The sequence below is a fragment of the Gossypium raimondii genome, chromosome 11 (genome assembly GCF_025698545.1).
Source record: "Gossypium raimondii isolate GPD5lz chromosome 11, ASM2569854v1, whole genome shotgun sequence".
Taxonomy (NCBI): Eukaryota; Viridiplantae; Streptophyta; class Magnoliopsida; order Malvales; family Malvaceae; genus Gossypium; species Gossypium raimondii.
This window is the reverse complement of record NC_068575.1, coordinates 61,263,578-61,280,487: the sequence shown is the minus strand read 5'-3', so window position 1 is coordinate 61,280,487 and position 16,910 is coordinate 61,263,578. Positions and strand designations below refer to the sequence as shown.

Here is a 16,910-nt window from a genome sequence, read left to right as displayed (position 1 = left end):
AATCAGAAAACAGTATAAAAACGTCTTCAAAACAATACTTCAATCTGGTAATGTTCTGTAATGATAAATGAGAAACAAATAGTAAAAGGCAAAAAAAGACCACCTGAGTACAATCATTAACAGTTTCTAGTGAGAATCTGACAAATTTAACAACAAAAAGAAAGGAATAGGAAGATGATGATGATGATGTGATGATAAATTCACTGGTTTAAGTTATAGAAAGAATGCATGTTAATGAAAAGTGCGACTAACAAATCCACACCCACCTTTTAACAAGTTTTTGCTAATGTCACAAAACTAACAACTAATAAAATGCACCAGCCCAAGACCATTTTTCTCCCCTTCCCTTTTCCTTCACCATACTTGTTCAGATGAAGGAAAGGAGAGGGAATATATGCAGTAAGATTGTCGGAGATAGTTGCTTCTGACTATTTTTTCATGATATATCCCATAATTATACCGATCAAGCCGATGAGGATGACAACCATGAACGACACGCCACTGCCACTTTTGCTGCTTTGACGCTTCAAGAGTTCCTAACATTTGTAAAATCATTTTAGGTAAGAAGTTTCCATGATAATAAAAATGAGGTACATGTTTCAGTGGTTGAAGAAATATTTCCAAGTTTTCAGCTGCATCATAAACAACTATAAACAAGATGGCATCCATTAAAGATTCATGGGAGGGAAGTCGGTATCGGGTCATGCTAAGGTCTGAGAACAAGGAAAAGAGATCGACATTGACTCGATTTTGAAATAAAGGATCAATGAATTTATGGACTTTAGTCATTCAGAACAAAAAAGGGCTGGGAATCATATAACATTTCAGCAAAGCCAAAGAGCACTTCTGTTGATCTACAAATTAATCATAAAAATAACTACAATCCATGAGGTAAAGTCGCGGTTTATTCCACTCACCAGTTCTTGGCGAAGCTTGTTATTTTGTTGAATTGCACTATTTTTTTCTGCAGTCAGCTTTGTTATAAGAGCTCTTGCCTGCAATTATAGAAAGTATTATTATACTTCAGATGCATCAACATCAAATGCAATATACGTAAATGATAAAAGAGCTTCATGCCCTGGTGCTGCAAAAGCTGGCTATGCATGCACATGAACAAGGGAAAAAATTGACAGGGGGCGGGCCAGGGCCTTACCCAACTTTAGTCCCTCGCAATAATTAAATATAATCATTTTAGCATTTTTCTTAATTCAAAAAATTGCATTTTTTGTCCCTCTCAAATGTCAAAATTTAAATTTAAGCTTTTTCATACAAAACTATTATCTTTGGCCCCCAAAATTTTTTAAATTCTATCTGTCCCCATCACACAATTATTGGTTTTGCCCTGGATAAATTGGTGGTCGATCTCTTCCAAAATATCTTCGCCCTTTGTCCAACTTATGGAATGGAATAGAAGTTTCACCATAGAAACAACAAATCCATACGATGGGCTTGTGGGCAACCTTCAGCATGTTTTAAAATAATTATTTTTTCTTTAAGAAGAATGATAGCAATATAGAGTTAGCGCATCATTTATTAAAGTGCTGGGATTCCTTTTTTTCCTTTTCCCTTTTCGCCATTAACTAAAGTGGTGATTAATCCTCAATAAATAACAGGTGGTCAAATAAGAAAGTAGCTCACTCAGACTCCCAAGACTTTAGTTCCACTATAAGCAGCAAAACGAACTTACTGCAACAGAAGTAAAAAAATTTTGTACATGAACAACAGTGTATGCTATATTCCCTAAACGAAGTTCAAATTTCCAACATAAAACAAATGTAACTCCCCAAAATAATTTCTAGATGATCAATTTATCAAAAAAGTGTATCATAGACATTAAATTCGGCCCCTAAAAAGCTATGACAACCATCTAAACACAAGTTTGAATCAGCACATCCTTCAATATCAACATAATCCTAGTTCCTCTTAACCAATAATTACATTCAATCTAAAAATACTAGCTTCCCAGCTTTGCATTCAGATACAATCCATTAGTTATATCTAAGATAATGGGAACTCTTACAGATTATCACCAACACCTGCAATCTTTGCAACATTTATATGGTCGATGTTGTAGATGTAGGACTCTTAATAAAACTTCTTTATTATTTTTAGAAGTTAGGTAGGACTCTCATGATAAAAGAATTGCTTTAGGACTCTTAGAATAGCAGTTGTGTTTGGTAAAACCTTATTTAGTTCATATACTCTATTTAATTATTGTAATCTCTATTAAAAAGGGACCTATGCAATAATAAAAGGTAAGCAGAATTTTTATCAGAAACCTAAGAGATCTGAGTCTCTCTCCAACGAGTCTTAAGGTTTCATAAAAAAGATATGACTAATTCATTTGGTTCCAGTACACCCAAAAGTCCCAAATTGCTGAATGCTATCTTGATGGATGAGGTACCTAACTAGAGAAAACTTGGGCCCTTACAGACTACAGAACCACAGATTTAGACACACAAGCTCAGTAAGATAACTAGTAGCTTATATATTTAACTCTCAAATATTAGAATAATTTTTTTTGTAAAGGAATAAAAGCTGACTCTCTTACCCTGGCCATCAATTGAGCAAGCGAATACAAATACCTAACCTAAAAGCATGGACCTTATTATCTAGACTACCAAACATGACCATTATCGACACAAGACAAGACAAATCAAAATAAAGCGTGCATATGCAGCAGCACAAAGTGACACAGAAAATACAGAATTCAACTTTACCTCAAAAGATTTATCTTGAGCTTCAAGCCCCTCAGAGAATTGTTTTGCGGCCTGCATTCAGAACAAAATGCACACTATTAGCATTTGAAAATAAAGTACACTGAAAAAGAGAACAACAAAAACATATCCAGCAAGCTCTCACCGCAGCAAACTCAGCAGCATTTGCATGCCCATTGTCAGAAGCGGAAGCTCTTGGTGGAGACCCTTCTTCTGAACCTTCACGTACAGGTGAAGGTGGTTGAGGTGGAGAAACATAAACCACTCTCAATTTGCACTCCTCAACCACATGCCCAGCTTCCTTGTTGAACTTTAAAAGGAAGACTCCCATAAGTCATAAATTGTAAAAAAACAAAGCAGTAAGTATTAAGCAAAACAGTGTAATACAAACAATTACATACCATTTCTGCAGTTATATCCTTTGCGGATGCACCATCATTTACCTTTACACTTTGAAGGAGGAATTTGTCCCTGCATTGCATATCAGGAGGAGCCTCTTTTTGTGCTTGCATGGTAACTAAAATTAAAACCAACAGTTCTTTTAGAAGTAATCCCGAACCCAACAACGATAAAAACAAGAAAGCCGCAAACTTTCAAGCAAATATAACTCATTTAATGTACCAATAACATCGCATGTGGATCGAGGCAAAACGACCCCTGTATTGGGACGAACGCAGTACTTCTTTGGATTTGTCGTTTTCACCTGAAAACAGAATCAATTAACTAAAAAGGAAATCTAAGATTCCAAAATCTGAGATTTAAAATTATAATTTCAAAATTTCAGGTTCAAATACTTTAATCATGATATCACTCAGCAACCATCGAATTAAGAAATTAGAAAATGAAGATGAATACCTTGAAAGCTACATAATTATCAGTTTTATTCGACAATTGAAGAGCACAGGAGATCTGCTTCCTCAGCTCAACTATTCACCAAAGCCACAACACGCACAAAAAAAAAATCAAAATTAAACCCTAGGAAAAACAAACAGAAATCTTAGATCCAAGAGAAATAAAAGGGGTAAAAGAAAGTTACAAGGAAACTTGAGCTCTAAAGGCTCGATGCTGAGAAGGTCGGCCGTACTCATTTCGAATCAGCAACTTCAATTCAATTTAAAAAGAATAAAAAAAGAAGAAGAAGAAGAAGAAGAAGAAGAATCGCTTTCGAAGGGATCTGAGAAAGAAAAGAGGAATCACAAAATTTATCTGTTTGGCGTCTTTTCGGAAAACAAGATTTGGGCGGAGAGATCGAGAGCAAAACAACAAAATCTTTAATTATGGCGTTTGCCGATTTTTTCTCTGTACTTAATTTATTAGCAGTACCTTCTTTATATATTATTTTAATTTTATTAATTAAAAAGAAGATTGAGAGTGATGGAGGGTGAAATAGTGAACGTGCGTCGAACACGAAAGGTAAAGAAAGAAATATAGGGGGAAGTAAAGTAAAGTATTGCCCCCTTATTATCTTAACTTAAAAGTTCTCTTTTTATTTGGGTAAACTGCAGCCAAAGTCATTAAACTATTAATAAGTTCACACCTTAGTTATTTAACTTTAAAAATTACAAAATGGTCACTGAATTATTTTAAAGTTTTTATTTAAATCAATGAGCTATTTGAAAGTTTTTATTTAAGTCACTAGACTGTTAAGTTTTTTTAAGAAAAAGTTTCAGCTAACGAGCTCCAAGCGACGATTTGATAATCGGTATTATGGATTAGTGCCCATCGACGAATAGAAGAACATTCATTAGATTCAAGTCGATTTGATAGTCATTGTCAGAGATCAGAGAAAAAAACTGATTGAATTTTAATTTGTAGATTTATAACATTCAAAGTTGTTTCATGAAAAAAAAACCTAAATTGTAAAAGAGAAGGTGAAGGAAATCTTTCAATTGGTGTAGTGTGTAGGCAGTGCAAATAGAGAAGGCAATACGACAGTGATTTTAACAGTTCAGTAACTTAAATGAAAACTTTTGAATGGTTTAGTGGACATGTTATAACTTTTTAAAATTAAGTGGCCAAAACATAAACTTACTAATAGTTTAGTGACATTGGGTGCAGTTTACCCATTTTATTATATTTCTAAATTGTTTCTTAAATTATATATATATATTTTTTTTAAAATCATTCTAATTAGATTACACTTAATATTTTTTTTAAACATTTGGATTTAATCATTTTAATAATTTTCAATGCAGTCCTTAAACAGGTAAATTATAATTTTCAACGCTTTAAAAATAATAAAAGTAATTTGACACGCTACCACACGAAGTTGTTGTGAAAATTGCAATGCGAGTCTCACGTAACGTTGTTGTTAGTAATAGATTGAAAAAAAAAACCATATTATTTTTGCAAATCAGTACACTATCTTTTTTATCCTTGACATTAGGATCCCTTAGCCGTTGTCTTCTAATCTTTCATTTCAATACAGAACTAAATAAAAGCAACTAAATATTCAAAATAACATTACAGTATGGGATCAAGATGCTATAGACAACTAAATAAAAACTATAGGCAATTGTTGTAATTTCTTTCTACCCACACAAGGTTTATATGGAATACCTAGGCCTTCCTTACATCACACATCTCAATTGCTTTCTCTCTCTCTTTTTGGTAAGATAATGTCTAATTTCAATTCCAATCTCTCTATTTTTTCTGTATTATATAAGAATGTTTAAATTTCAGTTTTAATCCATATACTTTGCTCAAATTTAAGATTTAATCACATAATTTAATACCTCAAATTTTATAATGTTGCTAGTTAGTCTAAACATTTTATTCTAGTTAAAATGCGTATGTGAATTTTTAAGAATGGTTAATATCATTAAAATTCCTATTAAATTTAAATCTATTATGTCGAGAATTTTTTTTAATTTCAACATGTCATACTAAATTAATAGATGAGTAAATGGACCTAAATATATTAAATGAATTTAAATTTAGAATATTTATATCAAATTATAAATATAGTATTTATAAATTTAAATGATTTATTAATAACATAAAAATTATAAATAGACGGTATAAAATATAAATCTTAAGTAGTATAGATTCTTAAAAGGTTTAAAGCGTCCGAAAGATTCTTTATATTTCCAAGCCATTTATAAAAGCTATGCGAAGAACACTCTTGGGGAGAGTCCAAAACTACCAGCTTAAACAACAGCAGCGATCATATAATCTCCTATCAAATCACCTTATTAGCACCAATGTCGTCTCTCAAAGGAACAATATTTACAACCAAGTTCGAAAAGAAAGCTTTGAACCATCGCTCAACCTCATTTCAATCCTTGCTAATGGAGGCATTGACATGGACCTTACGTTACACGAGGCTTCAAAGATGCTCCACTCCGGTATTAAACCAAATGACTACTCCCTAGTGCACCTGGTTCGGATCTCAACTGATCTGGGTTATGACTCTTACTGCCAACAGCTTCATTGCTACGTTTTGAAATCTGGGTTTGCCTCCAATGCGTTTGTTTCTAATGCTTTGATGAGGTTTTATCGGCGAATTGACTTGTTGTGTGAAGCGGATAAGCTGTTTGTTGAAATTCCTCAACCGAGTGTTATTTCTTGGAACTCTATGATTTCTGGGTATGTTCAAACCGGGAAGTTCCGTAAAGCTTTGGGTTTGTTTCTTGAGCTTCATAGGTCTGAAGTTTGTAGCAATGAGTACTCATTTACATTGGCTTTGGCTGCTTGTGGTCAGCTGGGGTTTTTGCAATTAGGCAAGTCAATTCACTCCAACGTTTTGAAATTTGGCTTTGAATGTGCTGTTGTTGTTGGGAATTGTTTGATTGATACGTACGGAAAATGTGGGGCTGTGGGCGATGCCATTTTGGTTTTTAATACTATGATTGATAATGATATTATTTCATGGAATTCAGTTTTAGCAGCCTGTGCTAGAAATGGAAACCTTGAACAAGCCTTCAGTGTATGGAGCGAAATGCCTATCCGTGATACTATATCTTACAATGAATTGATTAGTGGCATTGCTCAGTTTGGCAACATAGATGATGCAATCGATCTTTTATCTAATATGCCAAACCCGAATTCATCTACATGGACTTCGATTATGACAGGATATGTTAATCGAAATCGGCCGCGGGAGGCTCTTCGGTTTTTCAATGAAATGCACTCCAATGATGTTCAAATGGATGAGTTCTCATTTTCAATAATTCTAAGTGGAATTGCAAGTCTCTCAGCTTTAACATGGGGAATTTTGAGCCATTGTTTTACAATAAAGCGTGGCTTGGATACATCTGTTGTTGTGGGAAGTGCTCTCATTGACATGTACTCCAAATGTGGGCAGATTAAGAACGCTGAGTCTATGTTTCAGTCTTTACCTAAAAAGAATTTAGTGACCTGGAATGCCATGATCTCTGGTTATGCTCACAATGGTGATTCAGCGAAAGCAATCCAGCTTTTCGAACAGCTAAAAACCAAAAGGGACTTGAAACCTGACTGGGTCACATTTCTTAATGTGTTAGCTGGATGTTCTCATAATGAAACACCACTTCAACAGGTGTATCAGTACTTTGAGTCGATGATCAATGATTATGGGATTCAGCCTACCATTGAGCATTGCTGTTGTTTGATTCGGTTGATGGGTCAACGAGGAGAGACCCGGAGAGCAGGGAAGCTGATTTATGAACTTGGTTTCGGATCATGTGCTGTTGTTTGGAAGGCTTTGCTCGGTGCTTGTGGAGTTTGTACTGATATGAAGATCGCAATGATTGCAGCCGCAAAGGTAATTGAATTGGAAGGTTACAATGATTATGTTTATGTAATGATGTCTAACATTTTTGCTTACTATCACAAATGGGGGGAAATGAGTGTAATGCGAAAGCTTATGAGAGAACAAAGAGTGATTAAAGAAGCTGCTTGTAGTTGGATTGAAATGGAAAATGTCAAGCAATAAAAGAACTCACTTAACACTTCTCTTTGCATTAGGCTCAATATTGCAGAAATCCCGAATGACTGGATCATCCAATAGAAACTGGGATTTGCCATGTCTGAAAAGTGAAAACGTTGAACTTATGCGTGAACCCTTGCTGGAGCTTCACAACCTCCTAATTCCGTCAAGCGTCTTTCTTCTACCATAAGAATCGCTCCACCATATCATAGAGAACACACAAACCAACCATTTTTTATGGTGGACTACTTTGACGAAACATTCATCAATTATCACTTACATACCTTACAGCCTAATCACCTCATGCCAAGTTTTCAATCTAACAATGAACCAATGAGTGATCAGTCGGCATATCAGGAGGCAACATATGACAAGGGAAGTCAACCCATATTTATATCCCATTTGCTCCCTAAGTCACACTCTTCTTCGAGCTCCAATCTCATCACTTCATTCTCTCTTCCTCTTTGCTCTTCCCTTTTTTTAACTTAATTCCCTCATGCATACCTCACAGCTCTTCGTCCATACAGGGTGAATTTACTCTGATTTTTACGCCACTTTTTGGTATCAACAAAAACACAACACGTCAATTGTCAATTTTCATGTGTGTCAGCCTTTCATCTCTAGCATACATCTGAACTTGAGCACATATATGTACATTTGTTTTAGAGACCTATATTTGAATCATATCTGGACAAAAATAAGAGTAAAATTACAAATTTACATCTTTAAAAACCAAAGAATTGTTTTAAATAATGGGTGTGAACATATTTTTCCTTCACCCATAAATAATCCTATAAAAAAAAACAAACTAAATCATCATCTAAAGAATAAAAAACACTAGCACTACCAAAGCAAAAGTCCATTTTGATGATCTACAAACGAGACCATTTCCTTTGTTAGAAGAAATTTCAGATTCCCACAAAGAGCTGAACTTGAAGTTAGGGTTTGACCCATACAAAGCTTGGACACCTTTTACATCATCAAGTTTGAGGTCTACTTTTCTGCTCCGAGGACTCAAGCTTGGATACATGACGGCGTCCTTCACCGAACTATGACCCAACCCAAGTATATGACCAATCTCGTGCGTCGCCACCGATTCCAAATCAACAGCCGCCTTTGATTTCACTTTATTGAAATCGACGGCCCACGTTTCAGCTTCATCGAAGTGAAGCCTTCCGTTCTCCGGCGAAAACGCGTGAGCTAAAACACCTAAAACCCCGTCGAACGGTTCCCCGTCTCCGTGATCTCTGCCGAAAAACCCGATTCGGATATCGGCTGATTCATAGTCTTCTGTTTCCATAAAGTTTACTGGAATCACCGAAGCCCATCTTGTAAACGAACGATTAAAAACTGTTCTAATTTCCGATGAGCTTATGTAATTGATCATGTCCGAAGTAGAAAAAGCGTATGTTAATGTCATAGGCATATCCGAACCCGACTTGGCGTTCCATCTCGGCTTTCCATCAAAATAAGTAAAGTGTTTCGTTGCATGGATCATCCCCGGAGCGGTATCAGTGTCACCACACCTCGGCGACATGATCGTCGATATCGTGTCTGAATCGAGTTTTCCGGTGACCCGTAACCCGAGCTTTTGTTGGTATAAAATGACGGCGGATTCGAATTGATTGTCGTAAACGTCGGTGAAGTTACCGTCTTGGCCGTCGGGGATGGACAAGTACCCGAAACGTTGGAAGTACTTCTTGAGCTCCGACATGCCGTTGATGACGTGGCTATCCTTATCGGCGCCTTTAAAACGAGTGAAATTAAACCACGTGGACTTGTGAGTATCATCGGTAGTTATGACAGTTATTTGTTCGGGTGTGATTCTGGCTGGGAAACAAGAACGTGGGTAAAAACAGAGGAAAATAAAGAAGAAGAAGGAACAGTAACGTAACAACAGAAACATGGTTTTCAGTTGTTAGTTACTTTTTAGGATTTGAAATGAAAATTAAAAATGGGAGGAATTGGTGGAATGGTTGGTTTTTATTATGTGATTGGGTAAAGGATCAAACCCCTATTAAGTATGACTTTTCAAAGAGAATCCTGGTGGCTGTATTTAAAGAGGTAGGCAAAAGCTTAAAATGAAAAAGTGTTATTTTAATCCTGTTATAAATATATGGCGAAGTTGCAATTTAACACTTAGAAAATAAAAATAAAAATTTATTTTTAAATCTTTAAAAATGACCTCTCAAATAATTATAATTCAATTTTGACGAATTTATAAATTCACTCATATATGTTGAAATGAAACATTAGAAGTGAATCGGACAAAACTACAAGTAAAATTAATTTTAAATTATCTTTTAGTTTTTTAAGAAAAAACGGTGTTTAATTATATTCTGCTTTGAATTTTATTACATTTTTAAAAAAAATTCAAGATTATTAAACCATTCAATGTACAATTCATGCATAATTAACAAGTCATTATCACACATCAGTAATAGATAATACTTATGATTTGATCTTATGACGTGAATATAAACGCTTAAAATCATTTAGCTAAAGTAATTGAACTCAAAATCATGACTTCAATCAATTTAACTCCAGTTAATTTTTTATTAAACCGGGTTTTTTTTTAAAGCAAGGACGTTTCAAAGTTTAAACATAAGCTAAACTGGCCGTTTCAACGAGACTCATTGACTTTGAAAGCAGAGATTGGTGGGTTAAGTTAACCAATAGTTTCTAATTAGACTTTTATTAATTAATAATTCGGATTTATGATCTTATTTTAAACTTGATTTGGTTCAAATTAGGTTGATGAACTGTTTATTATTGTTTGTTGACCAAATTACTTGATTTCATCATTCATCACTTCAATTTTTTTTTTCAGACAACTTTCTATTTTGTACAAATTACCTATAACACAGACAGACAAATACAGCCGGTTGACTGGAACATCTTTAATTACGTGTTTCATTCTCCCATCATTTTGACAAGTGTTCGGTAGTATTTCCTGAAAATGAGATCCATTAACGTACTTCACAATTTAAAAGCCTTCACTGAGAAAATTCCAAGTCAGACGAAAGTGGACACGAATTTTCAGCATTTGAAAAAAATTGTTCACGCCATGCACCAGTCTATACGCCCACTTCAAGGAAAAAGAATTCCAGAAATTTTAAAAAAATTGTCGTGTTTGTTTCGGTTTTTATTTTATAAATAAAATAGCTGAAATTCAGTTTGAATAAACTAGGTGGGCAAATAATCAATAAAAGTCTTTTTATTTTTAAAATTACTGAAATAGGTCAGGTCCTGAATTAATTACTGAAATAGACCATTTTTTCCAAAAACTCGTCTACGTCAGCGCGTTGTCAAGGGATAAAGCAGGAAAACGCTTCCTCAAGGAAGCGCTTTGTCCACGTGGACAGAAAAAGCTTCCTTGAGGGCGCGCTTTGTGTCCACGTGGACAAAGCGCTTCCTTGAGGAAGCACTTTTCCTATTTTTTAGAGTTTAGGGTTTTTTGCAATTAGGGTTAGAGTTTTGGAGGTTTTTAGTTTTTAAATTTTAGGGTTTAAAGGGAAAAAATAAATAAACAAGAGTTTAGGGTTTAGGTTTCTTAATTAAATTAATTATAAATTTTAAAAAATTATAAATTAATTATAAATTAATTATTAAGTCTAACTTTATTTAAATATAGTTAAATATTAATTACAATTATTATAGTTTTCTCGAATTTTGAATTTAAACTTCTACAGTTTAAAATATATATTAAATATTAAAATTTATGTTAAATTCCATTAAATAAAGTTATTAATACTTATTTATAAATCATTCACTAACAATCAATAAAATATTTACCCATTATCTTAAGACCTTAAGGAATTATTATCCCTAAAATATTCTATTATTAATATGATTGTATTATAATAAATTTCATGTATTTTTGCATATTATATTATATTAATATTTTTAATTTATTATAAATTTAAAATTACAGTAAAAGATCAATTTAATATATATATATATATAAACTTTTAACTCTTTTTTGTTTTTCATAAAAAACTTTTTTCTATTTTAAAATTTGAAAATACAAAAATTCATTATATATTTTATTTTTAATTTATTATTAAAAATTCTTTTAATAAATTTATTTTTACTAAAACATTTAATTTTATTAGTTTATTTTTTAGAAGAGTTTAAAATATATAACGAATAACAACTAGCTTTATTTGATTTTTCCTTAAAACCCTAAATACTAAACCCCAATCTAATTTTTTAAAATTTATAATCAATTTACTCAAGTAACCCTAAACCCTAATTTATTTGATTTTTTCCTTAAAACCCTAAACACTAAACCCTAATCTAATTTTTTAAAATTTATAATTAATTTACTCAAGTAACCCTAAACCCTAATTTATTTGAATTTTCCTTAAAACCCATAAACACTAAACCCTAATCTAATTTTTAAAAGTTATAATTAATTTAATTAAGAAACCCTAAACTCTTATTTATTTAATTTTTTCCTTAAAACCCTAAAATCTAAAAACTCAGAAATTCCAAAACCCTAACTGTAATTGCAAAAAACCCTAAATCCTAAAAAACGGGGAAGGAAGCGCTTTGTCCACGTGGACAGAAAACGCTTCCTTGAGGGCGCGCTTTGTGTCCACGTGGACAAAGAGCTTCCTTGAGGAAGCGTTTTTCTGCTTTATCCCCTGACAACGCGCTGACGTGGACGCGTTTTTGAGAGGAATAGTCCGTTTCGGTAATTAATTCAAGACCTGGTCCATTTCGATAATTTTAAAAATGAAGGGGCTTTTATTGGTTTTTGGCCCAAACTAAGTTATCTATAGTATTTTTCTATTTTCAAATAAATTTTACATAATTAATTGACCTCATATGCTAGCATTCATTTCTAAATGAAAGATATTAGATTAATATGTTAGAATGAGATAAATAAGCAACTAAATTATTATTGATGCAATTTTAGATTTTTTGAATTATAAGATGAGGACAAAACACTAATAGTAAAATGATTAGCGATGGAATTTAAGTCACACCTAAAATAATGAACATGCTGATCATTAGACTAACATATAAGGTTCATTTTGACACTTTTATTAAGAATATAAAAGGAGTCCAATTTTTAATTCAAATTGTTTTATTTAGAAATAACTTTTCAATTTGCCAAAATTGTTTTTGCTTTCAAAGAAATTTAAAGAAGTATTAAAGCAAATCATAGGAAAACCATAATTAATTAGAAATATATACGTGCTAATATAATAAAGTACCCAAATTGTAAATTCAACAATGTATTGTAAAAATATTGTATTTTAAAAATATTTAAGAAACATGGTGATTTTAGATTATTTGAAAATATATGGTGATTTTCTCTCCAAAAGTGATCTCAACATGTAGATGGTAAGTTCATTATGCGTAAGATACGTATCATACTTCACAATTTTTTTTAAAATGAGTACAGTCCAATCCAATATTATTATTTTAAATTTTAAAATATAACATGTGGCACATTTACAATAAATTTGTAATCTAATATGATTGGATCACTTTTTTTTTTAAATCTATCATTTTTTTAAATAATCCAAAAACAACCATATTTTTCGAAAGTCTAAAGTCTAAATTCAAATTATTATTTAATATTTATATTTATTTAACTTTAATAAAATTAAGGAATTGTGAGCCGGGCCTGGGATGAACATCTCCATCACCTGGACATTTCAAAGAAAGAGAAGAGGGGGGCTGCTTTTTCAGTTTGGTATGGCAAATGGCATTTTAAGGCTAGAAGTCTTCCGTAGTATTTGGTTTATACCCACACATTACTTTTTACAATTGTTGATTGGTTTCACTTTCAAATCTACAGAGATATTCAGCTTCGAGCATTAAAAAAAAGGCAGGTAAATGTAATGATTGTTTGAGATAAGTGATATTATTATTTATCGACCCACTAATGATAATATTATTGATCGACCCACTAATCAACTTCAACACCTTGTAGACTGGTTTAAACATGAACCGCTTTTTTGTTTTCTTTTATTTTTAAAATTCACTATTACAAATACAATACAAGTTAAATTAACTATAATAAAAAAATAAACTAATATAAAAATACAATAGACTAAACAACATTACATTTATCATAATATTCACATTTAATTATTTTAACAACTCCACCCAACAAGTCAAGACAATTTTTTCAATTGTTTTTACTCCTTTCTACATTATCCTTTTTATATTTGCAGTCCAAAAACCTCGTTAATTCTGTAAAAAAATATACTATTATAAAATAAAATCATTAGTATTGTCTGGATAAATAAATTGTGTAAATAAATAAAATAATAATTGTGTCGTGAAAAATCACTGCTTTAGAAGAAAATTCTCCCCTTAATCGGTGTAATTGTATAGTAGACGTTGCCCTTCAATGTTAACGTAATACTTTAATATTTGTACATCTGAATAAAAAAGATAGAACAAAATTGATGTTGCTCTTCTTAAAAAAACAGAAAAATAATTGGAAAATAGAGCTGGAAAATTGATTGGAAAATATAATGAAAAGAAACAGGTGAGCTATGGGAGAAAAGATAAGTTATTGTTGTGTATTGTTGTATGAAATGAAGAGAATATTGAGCAATTTATAGAACATTCTGAAAGGAAAAATTGTAACTTGCAGGGTTAATCTAACTGCCAGAAGCCAAATTTTTTCAAAATTATAACAACTTAAAAATTGGAAACTATTAAAAGAAAAATATATATTTTAAAAAAAACAACAAAAAATTTATTCAAAACAAAACACGGGCGGTGCATATTAACACGGACACAAACTAAATTGGGCGGGCAACAACGACGACTGTATTAGAACTTTTAACTTTAATTACTCAATAAAAATAAGAGAAAAAACTATATTTAAACTCTTTTAAAAGCATTCCTCGTTACCAACAAAGCAACATGTCATCAATATATATTTTTAGGGGTGTTCATTCGGTTAACCGATCGGTTAACCGATCCGAAATAACATTAACCGAATTAACCCACCTTTCAAAATCTTTAACCGTTAACCGAACCGAAATTTTTTTCAAAAAAATTAACCGAACCGAAATTTTTCGGTTAATTCGGTCGGTTAACCGAATTAACCGAAAATTATATGTTTTTTTTATTTTTGGTTAAAAATTAACCAAATTAACCGAATTACCCGAATTAACCGAATTACCCGAATTAACCGAATTAACCAAATTGAATCACTACATAATTAAATTATTTTTAGACTTTTAGACTTTAGTTTTAGTCTTAGTTTTAAAATTTTGTTTTTATTTATTAAATTATTTGTAATTTAATTTTATGATTGGGTTGGGTTGGGTAATTGGGTTGGGTTGGGTTAAATACTTGGGTTTAGATGAATAGTGGACCTATTTATATATTATAATTTTATTTATTAATTTTTTCGGTTAACCGAATTTTTTCGGTTAACCGACCGGTTTCGAACTGAATTAACCGTTAACCGAAAAATCAAAAAATAATTAACCGACCTCCGACCGAAAAAATTCGATTAACCGAATTCGGTCAGTTAACCGAAATTTTTCGGTTTTACCCGAATTTTACACACCTCTATATATTTTTTGGTTCAACGATGTCATCGACATTTTCGATTTTCAAAGTGCAAAGAAGTTGAGTTACGTGGAAAAAAATCGGGAGTGGCGGGTGCTACTTGTCTTATGAATTGTTCTTATTATTGCTTATTTCATTTGTCACTTAGTCATTGGAGATACCCCAAATGGTCCAATGCCCGTGTTTGCTTTCCTTTCATATCGGTTTCTTTGGAATGGTTTTATTTGATTCCATTGATTAGATAAGGTAGTTATAGAACATATGCTGTCTCCTTCTTGGGGAATACACCTTGGATTTAGACTCATGAGATTATTTCCGGTAAAATTATAAATAATAATAATGGTGAACTTTGATATTATAATGGTAAAAGTTAAAATTAATAACGATGCATGTATTTAGATTTAAATACAATGATATCCATAAAATGAATTAAGTGAGAAGTTATAAATTCAAAGATTAATACAATCAAAATTTTAATTTGTTTTAATTTTTGAAATTAATAAATAATAAAATTATATTTATGTTGAATAATAATTTCATTAATATTAATTAAAATAATATTAAATAATATGTTATACTTTTTCCATTATTGATTAAAATATTTGTTTTAATTAATTAATTTAATTTTGCAATGATAATATCTAACTATTATATTGTTGTATAACTTTTTTTAAAAAATTTGTAGAACAATAAAAATTATTATGGTTTTAGAAAAATATTATACCTCAAAATTTCATTTCAGTTAGACATCGAGACAATAAATAATCCAAAGAGAACTTTAATATCTTAAACAAAGTGATCTCCAAATGTTTGAGTTTTTCGATCAATTAAATTAGTGTTAACACTGATAGGGAATGTTAATTTTTTTTTGAATAGTTTGCGAAGTGTCGTTCATCCATAATCAATATATCCCACAATAGATTGATATCATCCTCAGGTCCGTTTAGGGATTTGTCTCGACTTTTCAAAAAACTCAAGTACTTGAAGAGACTACTTGAGTCCTGTGTACATAGAGCAAAAGCCTCTAGCAAGGTCGGATAATGCGCCACTTGATTTGGAGACAATACCAACTTATTGAGGAACTTAGTAACTCCAAATGAACGATATGTTTAACAGATTTCTTCCAAAAGAATTGACCCCTTCAACAAACTCAATTGATATTGTTCAAAATGTAAAAAGTTGGGATTAAAAAATTAGCTTCCATGGGTTTATTGGATTAATAATTAAATTTGGGTTTGATTAATGAACTATGACATCCATTTCTCTTATAAAGAAAATTGATTATCCAAGTTTACTTTAATTTAGTCATGAATTATATATAACATCAGTAGTAGATTTAGAAAAAAATTTAGGTGGAATTAAATTGTATATTTCTACAATAGTAAAAATTAATTTTATTATTTTAATATTTTATATCTTTGTCATTTTTAAAGGGTTAAATTAAATTTTATTATTTTTTAGGGTCAAAGTATAATTTTATTATTACTAATTTAATATTTTATAAATAATATGTAATTATTATTATTTTTAAAAGTAGGCAAAAATAGTTTATTTTTGCTTTTCTTTTGGATGGAATTAAATAAAATAATTTAAACAAATTAAAGTAAGATTACTTAACACATATTTATTTTGGCGGCAAACACATTTATTTAACGGTATTACTAAATTGACCCTCGTCTTAACCGAAATTTCTATCATAATTATAGCTTATGTTAAAAAACCGTTAATCC

General features: G+C 31.4%; 3 protein-coding genes across 3 annotated transcripts; 1 reads left to right on the top strand and 2 right to left on the bottom strand.

Moving 5' to 3' along the window:
• Nucleotides 1-15: 15 nt before the first annotated feature.
• Nucleotides 16-4,075, bottom strand: LOC105801956 (vesicle-associated protein 1-2). Its single transcript, XM_012633320.2, has 8 exons — nt 3,754-4,075; nt 3,573-3,643; nt 3,339-3,420; nt 3,119-3,234; nt 2,863-3,027; nt 2,721-2,771; nt 918-995; nt 16-536 (listed from the first exon to the last, which is right to left on the bottom strand). Exons 1-8 carry the CDS (start codon nt 3,803-3,805, stop codon nt 429-431), a joined length of 723 nt encoding a protein of 240 aa, XP_012488774.2. The 5' UTR covers nt 3,806-4,075; the 3' UTR covers nt 16-428.
• Nucleotides 4,076-5,789: 1,714 nt separating this feature from the next.
• LOC105801957 (putative pentatricopeptide repeat-containing protein At5g47460) lies at nt 5,790-7,638 on the top strand. The gene has a single exon (XM_012633321.2). It carries the CDS (start codon nt 5,827-5,829, stop codon nt 7,630-7,632), a length of 1,806 nt encoding a protein of 601 aa, XP_012488775.2. The 5' UTR covers nt 5,790-5,826; the 3' UTR covers nt 7,633-7,638.
• Nucleotides 7,639-8,181: 543 nt separating this feature from the next.
• On the bottom strand, nt 8,182-9,648 carry LOC105801958 (metalloendoproteinase 4-MMP). Its single transcript, XM_012633323.2, has one exon. The coding sequence runs from the start codon at nt 9,530-9,532 to the stop codon at nt 8,447-8,449; it is 1,086 nt and encodes a 361-aa protein (XP_012488777.1). The 5' UTR covers nt 9,533-9,648; the 3' UTR covers nt 8,182-8,446.
• Nucleotides 9,649-16,910: the final 7,262 nt, after the last annotated feature.